Source organism: Bombyx mandarina, chromosome 17 (genome assembly GCF_030267445.1).
Source record: "Bombyx mandarina strain Sakado chromosome 17, ASM3026744v2".
Lineage (NCBI taxonomy): Eukaryota > Metazoa > Arthropoda > Insecta > Lepidoptera > Bombycidae > Bombyx > Bombyx mandarina.
Window position 1 is genome coordinate 14,946,872 of NC_143223.1, and position 17,679 is coordinate 14,964,550.

At 41.1% G+C, this 17,679-nt stretch overlaps 1 protein-coding gene across 3 annotated transcripts in view; it reads right to left on the reverse strand.

Moving 5' to 3' along the window:
- LOC114245756 (pyridoxal-dependent decarboxylase domain-containing protein 1) overlaps positions 1-17,422 on the reverse strand; it is a 38,756-nt gene extending 21,334 nt beyond the window's left edge. Inside the window, exons 1-12 of one of the 3 annotated variants that reach the window (XM_089734104.1) lie at positions 17,248-17,422; positions 16,796-17,172; positions 15,470-15,576; positions 14,090-14,221; positions 12,698-12,912; positions 11,395-11,466; positions 11,006-11,065; positions 9,256-9,444; positions 8,542-8,586; positions 7,691-7,819; positions 7,095-7,314; positions 4,588-4,738 (exon numbers count right to left, since the gene is read on the reverse strand). In XM_089734104.1, coding sequence (XP_089590230.1) covers positions 4,588-4,738; positions 7,095-7,314; positions 7,691-7,819; positions 8,542-8,586; positions 9,256-9,444; positions 11,006-11,065; positions 11,395-11,466; positions 12,698-12,912; positions 14,090-14,221; positions 15,470-15,576; positions 16,796-17,172; positions 17,248-17,319 — 1,769 coding nt within the window. In that variant the 5' untranslated portion in view covers positions 17,320-17,422. The remainder of the gene's footprint in view (positions 1-4,587; positions 4,739-7,094; positions 7,315-7,690; positions 7,820-8,541; positions 8,587-9,255; positions 9,445-11,005; positions 11,066-11,394; positions 11,467-12,697; positions 12,913-14,089; positions 14,222-15,469; positions 15,577-16,795; positions 17,173-17,247) is intronic. The other 2 variants (XM_089734103.1, XM_089734102.1) reach the window with 2 other exon arrangements.
- Positions 17,423-17,679: the final 257 nt, after the last annotated feature.

The following is a 17,679-nucleotide window of genomic DNA, read 5'->3' on the forward strand; positions in this document are numbered from 1 at the left end:
AAAACTGTCTATAATTAACTCTAGGACGGTTACGTTTAGGAAACCTGGGCTCCCTAATATTTTGGGGCTCCAAGCTCGCCTCCTCTGCCTCGAAGAACAGATCCCCTTCTTCAGAGTCTTCAGACTGCGCGGGTCGACGCACTCCTCGCGTGACAGTTACGTGGCTCGGTTCCGGTGACTCCCGATTCGGCTGGTTGTCACATGCACTAGAGATTCCCGTGCGGCCGCTCTCCTCTTCCCTCTCCTCAGTTGCACTCTCTTCGTCGTGTGTGTGAGGTCCGATGCCGCTACTATCATCACAAGGCGACGACATCATCCCCGTTGCCGGACTAGCAACGGTTGGAGCAATAGAACCGCTCAAGTCATCCGTCCAGATTTGACTGGCACCACATTTGGTTTTGCACGAAAACAGCTGTTCAGAGTGCCTCTTGAGTTGTATTGAAGATTTAAAGTCTTTTACAATGTATACGTTTTTACCAATTCTCTTTAATATCACACCTTTACACCACGTATATTTATTATTAACAAGATATTTTTTGTACATAATTACTTGGCCTTGCTCAAAATTTCTGACTTTCCCTCCTTTTGTTTTACTTTGCGTACACTGTTTAGATGCAACATAATCAGTCAACGAAGCAGATGAAGGTGACGGCGACGAACGCGGGTTCATTAAATCTAAACGTGAACGTAATTTGCGACCAAACACTAACTGTGCCGGAGACACTCCTGTTGTTGAGTGAATTGAGTTTCTATAATCGAAAACGTATTTGTATAGTCGCAGTTTGTTTTCCCTAGCATTTGTACTACTCAACAAACAAGTTTTGATACCCCTTTTTACTATTTTCACATAAGCTTCGGCTTGTCCGTTGCTTGCCGGATGGTATGCCGGCGAAGTCATATGAGATATACCGTTTAGTGTACAAAAATTAACAAACTCCTGAGAACAAAAATTAGTACCGTTATCCGTAACTACCGTATGAGGCAATCCGTATCTGGACATGTACTCATACATTCTTTCAATGACCGCACTAGTAGTTGTGGAAGCCATCTCGTACACCTCAAGCCACTTGGAGTACGCGTCTACTAGGACGAGGTACATCCGACCATTCAGCGGACCTAGAAAGTCTAAGTGTACACGGTAAAAGGGTTGTGGGGGGTATTCCCACGGGCACACCGGAGTGCGCGGCGGAGTCGGTCGTAGCTGCATACACACCTCACATGAGCTAATCATATTTTCTAGGGCGTCGTCTAAGCCTGGAAACCAACATCGAGATCGAGCTTCAGCCTTTGTTTTAACTATGCCCATGTGTGAGGTATGCAACTCTGTTAAAATACGGTGACGCAAACTCCCTGGTATCACCACTTTATGACCCCTCATAACGCAACCATTTTCAACGGACAGTTGCAATCTACATAAGTAGTAAGGCTTAACTTCTGCGTTAATAATTTTTTAGGCCATCCGTTTTGAATATATTTGATGACTTCACTTAATATGCTATCATTGCTGGTTGCGTTACGTAATTCAGTCACCGATATCGGGAGTGCGCCTTGCACTACGAAGCAAACATAAGAGGCGCTGTCGAATGCATCGACATCGACCGCTCCCGCTCCGCGCCTGGTCCCCCCGCCTCGACCATCGCACGCGCCCGCGCCGGCCGGTAGACTCGCACGAGACAGATAGTCCGCACTATTATCTGCACTCTTCACGTACTCGATTACATAATTATAACCACTTAGAAAAATTGCATATCTTTGAAGTCTGTTTGCCGAGACTTCTGGGATGCCTCGTTGTGGGCCAAATATCGAGAGCAGCGGTTTGTGGTCCGTCCTTAGTATAAATGGATTTGACCTGCCGTACAAATATTGATGAAATCGACGAACACCAAATATAATCGCGGTTGCTTCCTTTTGGATTTGTGAGTACCTTTTCTCGGCGTCGTTGAGCGTGCGCGAAGCGAAAGAGATAGGTTTTTCCTGGCCATCGGAACTCACCTGTGATAGAATAGCACCTAATCCATTGGGCGACGCGTCTACAGTGAGAATTATATTTGCATTAGGATTAAAATGGGCCAATACATTATCGGATGCTAGCATTTTTTTTATTTCATTAAACGCCTTATCATGTAACTTAGACCAACGCCACTTTGTTTCTTTTTTTAAAAGTTCGTATAATGGCCCGAGAATACAAGATGCATTCGGTACAAAATTCCTATAATAATTTACTAAGCCTAAGAAAGATTGTAGTTGACTAACATTCGTAGGCGCCGGTGCCTTTAATATCGCTTTTATTTTATCGGGTGATTTCCTTAGCCCCTCTTTATTAATGGTAGACCCTAAATAATTAATCTCATCTTGAAAGAACTGACATTTAGACTTTTGTAGAACAAATCCTGCGTTTTGCAACCGTTGTAGGACCTGATGCAGTCTCTCAAGATGTTCAGAGTCATTGCGACCCGTTATGAGCACATCGTCCAATAAACACAGCGTGCCGTCCAGGCCCGCTAGTACTGTATCCATGGCTCGCTGGAAAATTGATGGCCCACTAGCTAACCCGAACACCAAACGCGTATACGCGAAGATCCCTTTATGCGTATTGATACAAGTTAACTTTTGGGATTCTTCATCCAGACAAAACTGACCGTAGGCCATAGACAAATCTAATTTAGTAAATTTCTGGCCCCCGTATAGTTTAGAAAACAACTCGTTTACGGTAGGCAACGGATACTGTTCTACAACTAACTGCTTGTTTATAGTAACAGAGTAGTCCGCGCAGATACGGACCGAACCGTCACGTTTCAATACCGGAACTATTGGTGACGCGTAGTCGGAATGCTCGACTGGTCGGAGTACTCCCAGTCCCACTAAACGGTTTATCTCTTTTTCTACTTTTTCACGCAGAGCAAATGCGACCGGCCGTGGTTTAAAAAATATAGGATGAGCACTTTCTTTTAATTTCAAATTAACTTTATATTTGTTGAATTTACCTAGCTTGTCCGAGAACACGGCGGGATATTGTTCCTGTATTAATTTCAACGTGTCACGGGTAGTGGCACATTTATATACGGGCGCTAGCTGCAGTTCAAATTGTGCGATGAAATCGCGGCCCAGTAAAGGCGGTCCGCCATCGCGCACCACGTACACGTCGAGCTGGCGCGTGCGACCCCGCCACTCCACTAACAACTGAGCGCGACCGGCGCAACCTAACACGTCACCCGAGTAACTTAATAATTTCTTATTTGTGCTTAATAAGGGAATGTTTTTAAAATGTTCGTTATATGTATCTACGGACATAACGGTAACAGCTGACCCACTATCAATCTCAAAGTTCATTCTGATACCATTGACACACACGGCTTCGATTAATGGTTCACCTCGCAAAGATCGAATGTTACAAATTTTACCGTCGTCACCGTCACCTTCCTCGTTCTCCTCCGTTACAACATAATTGACTCTTTTGCACATTCTACGCAAATGCCCTTTTTCGTTGCACTTCCTACAAGTGTAACTCGCAAAACGACACTCCGCGGCTTTGTGATTCGAATAACCACACACGGGACACTTCACTTTTGCACTTTGAGGTACACTAGTCGGAGAACGTTTGCCTATTTTATACAGCTCTGTAACGACAGCCTCGGTAGCAGCGCTTGCAGCAGCAGCCGCGCGGGCGCTGCGCAAGCTCTCGGTCAGCTCCACAGCCCTGGCGAAGGTCAGCCCGGCCAGCTCCTGCACGTACATTTTTTCTTTCTCCACGCCCGGCAGCATACCCATAATGAATCGATCCCTTAATGCTTCTTCTACATTTCTGAAGTTACACTGAGAAGTGAGACCTCGTAACCTCGCAGCCCACTGTGATGGTGTCTCCTGGGGTAGTTGTGTGGCGGCATAAAAATGATGACGCTCGCCAAATCCCACTGATTGTGGAGTGAAATGGTTGTCCAAGGCACTAACTATATCTTCGTATGGTACTTCTTGAACTTCTTTAGGCAACACGAGATCAGCTGCCAGTTTGTAGGTAGATTCGCTGAGTGTGCTAAGCAATATGGCCCGTCTTTTGACTCCTGCTGGATCTTTCACCACGTTAATATCGTTCGCGATGAACCACTGTGTGAGTCTGCATCTCCAAGTCTTCCAAGTTTGCGTGTTATGATCGAAATTACTTAAATTTCCGAAAGACATTATTTTATTTTTTTAGTGTGGGTACCTCGTCGCCAATGTTGTGTTAGCGTGTATGGGGACAAGTGATACTCAAGACGGCCAGTGACACACTAACATTTATTACAAACATAACAGTAATAAAAATCAAACCCGCAAAATTATAATTTGCGTAATTACTGGTGGTAGGACCTCTAGTGAGTCCGCGCGGGTAGGTGCCACCGCCCTGCCTAGTTCTGCCGTGAAGCAGTAATGCGTTTCGGTTTAAAGGATGAGGCAGCCGTTGTAACTATACTGAGACCTTAGAACTTGTATCTCAAGGTGGGTGGCGCATTTACGTTACAGATGTCTATGGGCTAAGGTAACCACTTAACACCAGGTGGGCTGTGAGCTCGTCCACCTATCTAAGCAATAAATAAATTAAAATTGATTGACCTGACGCAAGCCATTTGGTCGTCGCCGTCGCCGCACGAGAAGGCTCCGTCCGTGACCCTGAGGGTTTCCACCAGCTGCCGGTTCAGGGAGTTGAGCTGCTCGAGGGGCGCCTCCTCCCAGCCCGGGGGGACGTAGCGGACGCCGCCGAGACCTGACACGAAAGCCATCAAATATATATAACTATATGATTTATGACATAAATCTTAAAAGAGGTTAATCTATACTAATATATAAATCCACAGTGGTCTTTACGGATGTTCCGTTATAACTACTGAACCGTGCATCCGATTGACTTGAAACTTGGTATCCATGTAGAAAATACATGTACTTAATGGATAGGCTAATATTTATATGACTGTTGGATTCCATAATAATAATAATGTTAATAAATAATAGTGTTAATTTTAAATGCCCAGCGAAGCGAGCGAGTGCGGCTAGTATGTTATGAAAGTGACATAAATTATAATTTGAATATTAAAACATTAGAAAAAGAAACATTAGAAATATTAAAACATTTTTGAATATTGTAATATAAAAAATATAAAAACTGGTGAAGCGATAGTTTTATATGTGTAGTAGTTGTAAATGTTTCTCTTTGTACAGTAACTCAGTTTGTGCTTTATTTTTACTAGGATAAACTTTATTTTGATGTGAGTAAAATAATACATTATATATATATATTTAAAAATGGTAATTTTTCTCCCTCCCGGACAATCAATATCATTGTTAAGGTCGGATATTAAGATGCAGCAGAACCTTAGTTTGTCGTGTTGTTAACTCATAAGGCACGACGTAGCTCATCTAGATTAGAGGGAAAACGAACTATTTATTTGAAATGTAACGTTTGGGAATCAAAAAGAATTTCAGTTAAGATTTTTGTATATGTTTTTTTTATTTATTGAATTAGTAGAAGAACGAATTCACGATCCATTTGGTGTTTAGTGGTTATCAAAGCCATTACAACGTGCACACCGCCACTCACATTGAGACATGAGGTCTAAGTTCCAATTATACAATATAACGGCTGCCCCAGCCTACAAACCGAAACGCATTACTGCTTTACGGCAGAAATAGGCAGGGTGGTGGAACGTACCCGTGCGGACTCACAATACGTGCTACCAACAGCAAACGGTAAACACGTGCCGTAACTCAAAGGTCACTATAGCCGGTAACTTTTTGGAATATGACCAGTTGTCGCTCGCAAAACGCTCGAGAAGTACAACGCCATCTATTTTCAGATATCGAAAACACACATCGAAGGTACTCGACTTGTGAGGAATGTTCTCGACGATTCTAGGGATGTCTTATCGACTATAAAAGTGTTGCAGAGATGGCACGCAGTTAGTTAGTAATCGGAACTACTCGAAGCGAAGCAGCAAACGGATCACATGAAGCGACGCGGAAAAAGTGATATTAAGAGAATTTTAAAGCGTTCTGTGAGTGTTCTAAGTGATAAATACAGGTTTTCTATACTAATATTATAAAGAGGAAAGATTTGTTTGTTTGTTTGTTTCGAATAGGCTCCGAAACTACTGGACCGATTTGAAAAATTCTTTTTCCATTAGAAGCCGACATTGTCCCTGATGAACATAGGCTACTTTTTTTAAAAAAAAAATTATTTTATTTTTTTGGTTTCATGTGTGTTTTAATGTTTCCGAAGCGAAGCGAGGGCGGGTCGCTAGTAATTTATACTTCGGTAGTACTTTTATTTATCCCGAACCCCAGCGCGTAACGATATCAAGCTGCTGACACGCGAAAAAGCAACATTTAAGGCTTCATCAAACAGAACGCACTACTTAGCGCTGCGTTTCAACCCGCGCTCTTTTCATGTCACAGAAGAACCTAACGCTCCTTAACGCAACGTAACATCCGCCAAATCATAGCGCCTTTCTATAGCAGTTTGAAAATTTAAAAGTATTAAGATGTCGAGTGATTCAGATGTGGCATTGTATAAGCATGGGTATTTTCTAATTCTATAAATTTTTCGGGCACTATCTAGTATTTCAATACACATTCTCATTCGGATGCTAATAAATAAAATTTGTAAAAAATTACAACGCCTGACGTTAAAGCGTACTAACGCCGCGACAGAGCGTTGCGTACTTACAGCGCTGGCGCTCTGTTTCACAGTGCATTACCATAGTAGTACAACACATCTCGGCGTCATTGCGCGCCGGCAGTTTAGCGTTCTGACGCGCGCTAAGTACGCGTTCTGTTTGACAAAGCCTTTAAGGAATACTTCTCTCTCTCTCTATTTCTCCCCCCCTCTCTGTCTCTATATCTCCTCCTTTCTCTCTCTATCTATCTATCTCTCTCTCCCCCTCTCTCTATCTCTCTCTCCCCCCTCTCTCTATCTCTCCTCCTCTCCCTCCGTCTTTCTTTCCACCGTCGCTCATGGACGTCAGCAATGCCAGGGGCAGAGCTAAGCCGCTGCCTACCATATGCAGCATGCCTTCTTTTTCATTTGACCAGTTTAACGCGTTATACCAGACGAAGGCAAAGCTTACCCGCCCAGCCAGGCACGTGGACCAGCCTCAAACAAGGGTTCTGCTCGACTCTCTGCTGGAAGGGCTCCCTGAGGGCCACGGTCGCGTGCAGGACGTGAACTTGGGCCTCCAGGATGCTGGACCAGCTCTCTATCTTGTCTTCCTCCAGGATAGAGCCCTCGAGCGGACAGTAGCGCAGGACGACGCCGTGGGACTCGGTCTCGCAAACCTCTATACTTATCTGTCGGGAGAAATGGGGTGGCATCATTTATGTGTATTAGACGCAACGCCATTAGTGACCACAGACTAGGTGTGGTTACTTTTGTACTTTTTACTGCTGGTAGTGCGTATTGCGAGTCCACACGGGTAGGTACGACCGCCCTGCCTATTTCTGCCGTGAAGCAGTAATGCGTTTCGGTTTGAAGGGTGGGGCAGCCGTTGTAACTATACTGAGACCTTAGAACTTATATCTCAAGGTGGGTGGCGCATTTACGTTGTAGAATATGTCTATGGGCTCCAGTATCCATTTAACACCAGGTGGGCTGTGAACTCGTCCACCCATCTAAACAATAAAAAAATAAATAAAAAATGCCGTCGTGCCGTAAGGTTGAACATACCATGTCGGCCTCCCTCTGCAGCACCTGCCCCAGCCAGGAGTTCAGCTTGTCGTAGTAGGGCGGCGGCCTCTCCGCGCCGGGCGGAGCGAACTGGAAGGCGACGCACGCCGACGCTTGACTAACTGCCTCCTGTGGAAGGTGATTCAATTTATCAAATCGCAGTTTTAACTTTATCGAAAATTTGAAGTTTAAGGTGGAAACTTCAAAACAATAACAAGGATGAAACGTACAGTATGCGCGCGAGTTCATGTCCATCGGGGCCAGAGGCGACGCGCGGGGGACAGCTCGCCCCGCCTTCGCCCGCCTGCCCGCATTTGTCTGACGTCGAGTGTTGTCCTTGATGGTTGTGACGCGCGCTTATCGATATAGAAAATTTAAGCTAGCCCTATTGTGTTATTTAACCATGACATACCATGACGCTTTCAACAAGTTCAGGTAGAAAAAAACCTACTGAAAAAAGATACATACTGATTCCGACTCTGATCTGTCGGTTGTATTTTCATTTGATAGTGATTGAATTGGAATTTAAAAAAACTCTATTAGAAATAAACAAGTAATACTTATCACATTTATGTTATTTCATAAATTACAAAATTACCTTAAATTACAATAAACCAAATTGACAGCTGTTGACTAAATTGGTAGTTATTACCGACATTACCATAATTAACTAGGTCACAGCACTACCGCATTCCTCAGGATGGACATGAACTCGCGCGCCTACTGTAGATAAGACTTTTTATTCTGATGTCCACAAACATGAGTGGGGCCTTCAAGGCAACATGTGTCTTCGATCCCGTAATTAAGCAATGAAAATATAAAAAAGTCTTTTATTTATTTCTAATACTCACAACTATGTCTATGTTCGGTGGTTCATCGCCGCCTGGACGCTCGCTCTGTAAGCAATATTTTGTATTTTAGGTTTCGGAGCGCACGTGGCTTCCGCCTGACACGCAATCACAAATCGAAATATTCGTCAATTCGTTTTAAAATACCATAAACAAAATTACAGCTCGTGTAAGAGAGCATATTGAACAATGACGTCAATGTTCACGTCCGCCATACTAATGGACATTGAACTTTTCTTTATTTTCTTTCATATAAAAGCTATCTCGACGATTACAAAAAACTATTTTTTAATGAAACAACCTTTAATTACTTAATATCTTGAAATCTTTGAGTGCCTTTATTAATACTCAAAGGACGTCATTCATTATTGCTTTATCCAGAGATACTAAAGCCTATATTTTTATATACTCTGTGCACCACTCAAATGTTAGTTTTGTTACTTTTGTTATTGATTTTATTGATAATCTCAAAATACTTCAAATTTTAACTCATCATTCAAATGAGGCTTTAAGGCTTTTCGGTCAATGCGGTGTGTAAAAATCCGAATGTGTTTTCAGAGATTTGTGGTTAGTTCAGAGGAAAACGAAATAATTTAAAGTCACGCCGAAACAGGTGGTAACAGTTGTATAGACTTCAGTGCAGGGTCTTTCGCCTGAGTCTGTACAAGCTTGGAGATGAACAGTGGAAGGGGGAGGGAGGTCGAGGCGGTCACGTACCAGCACGGTGAGGCCGGCGGCGGCGACCAGCGTGTAGGCGGTGCGCGCGGCGCGGAAGGCGGCCCGCAGCGCGGCGTGCAGGGCGGGGGCGCCGGCCGCGCGGGCCATCACCCACAGCGGCAGCGCCGCCGCACGCCCCGCCGCGCACAGACCCGACAGGGCCGCCACCGCGCCTTCCCGGGCACCCGCCTGTACACACCACGCACTCAGAAGTTCATCAACATCTTTTTTTTCTTTAGGTATTTTATGACCTGGTAACTAAGACCTTTAAGTCATGTCTTATTTTTATTTATATTCTTATTTTTATGAAAAATGATAATATGGAGTGAAATGAAATGAAGATGATTAATTTGAGACATTAATCAACTGGGATGAAATTAAATGAAATAAGATGAGATGAAATGATATGGGATGAAATAATTATAATCTTAGTAAAATGGTGGTCATTTACTGAGATTTTCCAGTGGACTTTTTGGAGGATCCCGCGAAGTTACGTCCAACGGCTTTTTTTCATTTTCCCACATTTGTGCACTTTCACAGATATTAAACAATTAATAAACCATCATTATTACACATTTAAGCCTGAAGAAATACTAAATAGACAAAATAAAACAAATCACACAACTTCACTCCTCGCGTTCCCGCCAAAAAGTCTCAGCATTAATCTACTTCTTTTAACCCACAGACACAGCCCACTGAGTTCCTCGCCGGATCTTCTCAGTGGGTCGCGTTTCCGATCGGTGGTAGATTCTGCGAAGCACTGCTCTTGCTAGGGTCAGTGTTAGCATCACTCCGGTTTGAGCCCCGTGAGCTCACCTACTAGTTAAGGTTACGCTGAAATAGCCTCTCAAGACTATCAGCTTAGGTAGGACGCGCCACAACTTTCTTTACATTCCTTTACAATTTTTCTAATGAAATACGTTCTTGTTCACGATTGACGTCCGTGGTGAAGGAATAACGTCGTGTAATATAAATCATACGCGCAAAATTATAATTTGCGTAATTACTGGTGGTAGGACGTGTTGTGAGTCTGCACGGGTAGGCAGCACCACCCTGCATATTTCTGCCGTGAAGCAGTAATGCGTTTCGGCTTGAAAAGTGGGGCAGCCGTTGTAATTATACTGAGCGCTTGGAACTCATATTTCAAGGTGAGTCGCCACTCACCTTGAAATATGAGTTCTAAGCTCTCTAGATTAGACTAGAACTAGACTACTATCAATTCTATTTCGTTATAGCAAAACTATGCCACAGATTATACTAACAAATTAATTATCGTACGCGTGACACTAGATGGCGTTAGTTTCAAGCATTCTTGGTTACTTAAAAAGCATGCAATTAATTTTTTTAAACTAATAATGATCATATTAAAATGAAATTTTATTAATTTTAACGATTCGGCGAGTGTTCTAACGCCATCCACTGCCTAGAATACATTTCTGTGCGTTATCCAATAAACCATTACTGGTACTGGTGGTAGGACCTCTTGTGAGCCCGCACGGGTAGGTACCACCGCCTTGCCTATTTCTGCCGTGAAGCAGTAATGCGTTTCGGCTTGAAGGGTGGGGCAGCCGTTGTAACTATACTGAAACCTTAGAACTTATATCTCAAGGTGGGTGGCCCATTTACGTTGTAGATGTCTATGGGCTCCAGTAACTACTTAACACCAGGTGGGCTGTGAGCTCGGCAACCCATCTAAACAATAAAAAAAAACCCTTGAGTTTTATTGTACAATTGAATATTCTTCACTTACCGCGTTAACGCCCTTAGATTGATCGTTGGCTGTTACCGATTCTGGAATTTTGTAAAACGTCTGGTCTACGATAGGGAAAATATTGGTTTTCAAATTTTGAAGTGAAAACTTTTTTAGCATCATTGTGATTCGAAAGTCGATGAAACGAAAAAGCGGCTGTAAAAAGAGACAGACAGATATAAATTCATAAGATTTAACGTGGGAGAAAATGAGATAGGAAGCATTATGCAGTGTTTCTTCGTACCTAATATTCGTACTTAATACATTCTGAATAAATCTATGTAATATCTCACGTACCGATAATTTAAGGGTAGTTTATGATATTCAGAACGCAGGCTTGATACATTTCAATGATGAGCTGATGACCTAGAGCGCTTTAGAAAGGATACGACAGTAGGCAGGCCCGGCACGCCGAACCACGGTCCTGGAGTCAGCGTCAACGAGTCCGGTATACTGTAAGTCTGAAATCACAATGATTGCATGAAGTGGTTCAATATCGTTCAATGCATAGCGATTGACTGGCGACACTTTTAGCGGTAGACAGCGGTTTGGCTCTGCCCCTGGCATTGCTAAAGTCTATGGGCGACGGTAACCACTCACCATCAGGTGGGCCGTGTGCTCAACTGCCTACAAGAGCAATAAAAAAAAAACTCTCCATCGGCAGGAGTCATGAGCACTGATTGTCATGTTCGCTACACTTCGGGACCTGGTCTGAATCACCACCTCTATTCAAGAGTGTATAATTTAGTAATAAGAATTATGATATTGTTTTTTATAAAAATATTTTAGTAATAAAAATATTTAATTGTACATAATTTTCCTATTACTCTGTACTATCTTATTTTTTGTGTGTACATAATGAAATAAAAAATTAAATAAAAATAAAAACATGAAATTTTACTGCGCGTCCCAGGTTTCCGGTTGCCGTATTGACCCGGGGAAACCCCTAACCTCGCCCGGGTTCTGACCTCAGGGGGGGGTCGGACGCTTGGGCGAGAGTGCAAGAAAGTCGTCTTGTGGGTAATGTTCTAAATACTATCCTTGGGCTCGAGGTCTACTCCCAGCACCTGCGGATCGTTCAGTCCCACATACCCCGCGCGACACGTAGGCGCGGGGACCTCGTAGGCGGTTCGCCCCCCCGCCCAAAAAAAAAAGCTCTTCCAGCGAACACCGCATCCACCAGACTTAATAGCATCCGGATCATATTTACTAACTTAATCCTTCCGCGAAACCCTATTATATATGAGGCCGTCAGCGCAAAAGTGGCCTAAGCTTACCATAGTTAGTATGGAGGCAGTTGAGGTTTGAATTTTCATAAATTTTAATTTTAGTAGACAAAAAAAACAATACGCGCAAAAATAATGTTTACAAAGCTATTTGTTATCTATGGGTGAAACTATGGATAAGCCGCATCAAAATTTATTATATTATAAATAAATTCCAATATACGTCATATAAGCTTGAACATAAAAAAATGTGGATTAAGCTACTTTTGCACCGATGGCCTCATATGTATTTTTCAATATGTACCACGACTAAGAAGGGTTGGGTATCAGGACCAATATTTGATATGGAAATGCCGCGAATCACAAAGAATATCATGGTATCCGTGCTATTCTTCCCTGCATTGAATAGCAGAATGGGAAGTCGGACGTATGAAGTTAGTAGCAGCTACTTCATTGACCCACTGACCTGCTCTTTCAGGCTGGCACCAGGTAAGGCTAACGCGTGCCCTCTGACGTGTAGGTGCAGGTTTCTTCTAGCGCAGATTTCACCAAGGGTGTACAGCGGAGTGCCCCAACCAAGGGGCGGAGCTCCCACTTCTCCCAGCACCAGCAGCGGGGTGCGATTGGCGGCGACGTCCTCGTCACATAGCCTCTCTAACGCGTCTATGTCCATTCCTCGACCTTATCCGTATAAGAAATGTGTTATTATGTTGAAGGTGGTTTGCGTTAAATATATATTCTTTAACAACAAAATAAACGTGTCTTTCCTCAATAGTATGGTCTACTAGGTGTTACCCGCGGCTTCGCTCGTATATTTACTATCGGAAATTTCATATTTTTGTTTTGTAACACATGTGATGAATAGCAATTCTCTTAAGCTGAGAAGCGCGTTTGTATAAAGCTCAGCATTAAAAGTGATACATTTCATATATTGAATGAAAATTTTAAAAAGTCCCATCTAATCAGGATCCCTATTGTAATTTTTTAAGTAAATATTATCGAGTTAAATTTTTTAAGGTTCACCTGGAAAAATCTGACCTTAAAACCTAGAATAGTGGTGAACAATATTGATACAGTATTTATTATCAAGAATACACATAATGTGCACAGGCCTAGCTATTGATACATCGATAGAAAATTTTACTTGTTTGTAATTAAGAAGGGATGGAACTGAATCTTTCTGTATCGGGCAGTGGACTGTATTTCGTGTTGGGTCGCTGGTTAGCTTCAATGAAACTAGTTTTAGAAATAAGGCCTTTTATATCGCTATCTCTTTGTCTCCAACCCACTAGGTGGGATCGGCACAGCGCATTTTAAACACTTTCTTTCGTGTAACATCTAACAATAACAGTTTGCATATTTGCTTGTACTGATTTACGAATACATAGTGAAACAGACAAACCTAAAGAATTTGTTTACATTCCAATGTTTACTGAAGAATGTCATTTTGAAAACATAACTTTTTTTTAAAAGGCATCTTTTGTTTATTTTGATTTGAGTAGGAATGTAGACAAACTCACTGCTGTCCGTTTGGTTTTAAGTACTAAGCCAAGGACTTCAGTAACGCCAAGGGCAGAGCCAAGGCGCTGCCTACCATTGAGTACTCTCCGCAAGCCTCGTTTGAAGGACATGTCATAGCGCTTGGGTAACACTGTGGAGGGGAGCCCTTTCCAGAATCAATTGTTATGTGTCAGCAGCAGTTCCAGATTATATCTAGTAGTCTCTGTAGGCTCTAAGAAAGACCGAGAAGAAAAAGACCAAGTGAACCGTACATCCACCAAGTTATTGATACATTTAAAACTACTTTGCAACTCGATTAGCAAATATAGCAATTTACTGATTGGTTTAGCAATTATACCTGAAGGATTTACTGGAACTGGCCTAACACAAGCCAGCGGTAAGCCCAGCTGTCTGCAGAGGTGCTGAACGATCCCCAGCGGACTCGCAACGCAACTGTATATGCAGGGTAGACGATTTGCAAACGCCAATGCTTTAATTATAAAAAAATAATTTGAAAAAATACATCTATAAATCATAAGGTACTTGACTATTTATCATCAATTTTTTTTATTTATTAATTCTATGCTGTAAGCTGTCGTAAGACATTCAACCGTAGTTTTGAGAGAAACAATTTCGGCGGTGCATGCACAATGTTCATATCAATTAATCTACAGTAGATCTAGTAAATCTTGAGGCACTCTTTTTCTGAATCTTCCTGTAGTCATTTGGTTGTCCATTAAATGCTTAGCAAGGTTATTCGGATGGGCTTCCAATCTAACACAATAGGCTTTAGCTTGATGGATTACTTCATCTTTGACTTTTCTTATGGCAAGAACATAATGGATTCTTTCATTTGTAGCATACCATGGTGCGTTCACTATCATCCTGAGCGTTTTTGATTGAAATCTTTGAAGGATTTCAATATCTGAGTATGACGCAGTACCCCACAATTGGATGCCATATGACCAAATGGGTTTAATAATAGATTTGTATAGTAAAAGCTTTACTCTCATCTATTTATGGACATAATTTTATGATACTTAATTTACAACATGAAAACTATGGCAGTTCATGGGTTATCTAATCTCTGGTAATTCTGTGCCATCACATTTCAGTAAAATATACAAAGATTTGAACGGTGGAACATTCATTACATAAATTGCTCATGGTTGCTATATACTGATGTATGTTTTAATGTTGTTGATGTTATAGAAGATATATTACTTTTAAGCCAATGGTATGGCTATTGGAAGCCTTTTACAATTCTAATATATTTAGGGTTCTTTATAATTTTTTAAAGTGCTCCAAACAATTCGCCTGTTATGATTTTTATTGGATACTAGCTGACCCGACAGACTTCGTAGTGCCTCAATCGAGAAATAAAAGACCTAAGCTTTTGTATAAAATAGACTTAAAACAAACAAATGGAATCCGTCTGACAGGGGGGACATCAAAGGGAAAAGAAAATTGTTATTTTTATTAAATTCCGAGCATTTTCATATTTGTCTACCTTTTAAACCTTCTCTGGACTTCCACAAAAAATTCAAGATCAAAATTAGCCAAATCGATCCAGCCATTCTTGAGTTTTAGCGAGACCAACGAACAGTAATTCATTTTTATATATATAGAAGAAGAAGATAGAAGAAGAAGAAAAAGAACAAAAAGAAGATAGAAGATAGAAGAAGAAGATAGATAGATAGATAGATTACATTCTCATGCAAATTATATAAGAGCATACCTCCATCTTCTAAATATCTAGGATATCTGTGATGGAGCAGCATCCTTGTGACCCGCACAAGACCTTCAAGCTGCTCTTGATGATAATATGCATTGTAGTCTGATAGCCTGCAATGAAAATTAATCTATGATTAGAAAAATCATATAACAGTAATTCTTATCAAGTCATTATGGTAGAGAACATAAAGTTTTATCTTGTACGTGAATATCAATGAAATAAGCTAGCAGTTTAGATTATGGTAAAATAATGGATAAATTGGTTTTTTAAACAGTCTGGGCAGCTAAATTTTTAAAGTCAATGCCTTTTATGGTCTAACACTCTTATTAATAGGTTGGCAAATATTAATGCATGCAAACACATGTGAGAACTATTGTATTTTGTACACAGATTAAAGCCTGTTACAAGTTATATGAACAAGGGATATGGATGATAATAAATTTGCATGATCACATATTATATGAATTCATATAAATACCACTACCTGAATGTCCTGTATATTTCTGCCACCAAGCAGTCTTGCATTCAGTCAGATTAGATTTGATATTTAAGGGTATATTTAACAAATAAGGCCGTTTGTTTGTTGACGGACTATAGTCTATCTTTGAAGTGCTAACAACAGTTGGAAATGTACAAAGCAATCTCATAAACTATAAACAAACAAACAAGTTTGTTTTAACACAAGAACTGTTAAACTGATTTTTAGGAAGCTTTATAAAAATAAAAACCTTACACTTTAATTTTAATTAATTAAAATTAATAAGCGGTAGGCAGCGGCTTGGCTCTGCCCCTGGCATTGCTGAGGTCCATGGGCGACGGTAACCACTCACCATCAGGTGGGCCGTATGCTCATATGCCTACAGAGGCAACAAAAAAAAAATTGTACCAATAAAATTATATTTTCAGAACTAAGTTCTGGTATTTTAAGTATTGATTTTCTTATCTTAACATGTATGTTATACATCACATACCTAATGTTGTGTAAAAATTCAAAAACAAAATCATTTCTATCAATTTGCATGTAAAACTAAAAACTATTATCTATGTTAAGAAGAGTTACAGCAGAACAGAACAATGGACTTAATAAGATTCTCTTTTTTATGTTTTACCAGAACCTCTATGCAATTTTTCCTATTAAATGTACCTGCAGTTAGTAATGTGTTGTGTCTAAAGGTAAGAAAGTCTATATTAAAAATGGAATGACTCATTTTTTAAGCTATTTCACAGGTTATTCTAATCTTGTAATGTAATTGATACTCAAGGCAACTGATAGTGGAACTGCACTATTCCATTAATGATAACTGTTTAATATTATCAGAACCATCTCACCTAAACATGTGAGCCATCCATCGAGTCGTTTCGCTTGCTATGTGAGCACCGAGGCGCGCTGCGTGACTTCTTTCTAAGCGACCAAATAATGCTGAAATACTATGAGAAAGAATGGCCGCACGAGTCACCGCATCCGTCGGCAACAGCGGAGGCTCTAAGCTCTCACAACTAGGGTCGGTCTTGATCACTAGTTCCTCTAAAATTTTCAGAATTTCATCCATTGGTGTTTCTTCGGGTTCAAAAAAGCCGGTACTGATTTTACGCGGTTCACGCTTTTTCTCGTCATCGGCAGCATCCTGTGCATTAACCCCGGCTTCGAGCCTTTCTACTACTTCAGATACTTGAAACTCGAGCCCACCGAAGGGACGCCGCTCCTGCTGTAATTAAAAAATGTTAGCATCCGTCGTCTACTTAGTGCTATTGGTAATAATATTTAAAATAAGGTTTTATACCAGTTCTAAATATGGTTCGTTGATAGGACTAGGTTTATTGGACTCGGTGTCCGAAGCTGATGCATCTCCCATGCTGCGTGGCGAATTTTTCGCAAAATTAATAACACCAACTAAGAATTTGTAAACGTCACTCAATGTTTTGGATTTTGACTTTTGCGTTTTGAATTGACGTGGGGCTTGTAGTGCTGCCAGCGCTACCAAAGCAATGCGTGTACACAGTTTTTTAGACGGAATGCATTTTCTACCATTATAACTGATGTAAGTCATGAAGTGCTTGGATGTCATAATATTTTTTGTTGCGTTTTATGTCATTAAAACCGAAATACTTAAGTACCACATTCATCGCATGAATATTTTTTTCTTAAGTAACACATCTTCATAGTTTGAATGAAAAATAAAATGCACTGGGTTTAATTCTACGACACTTTTTGA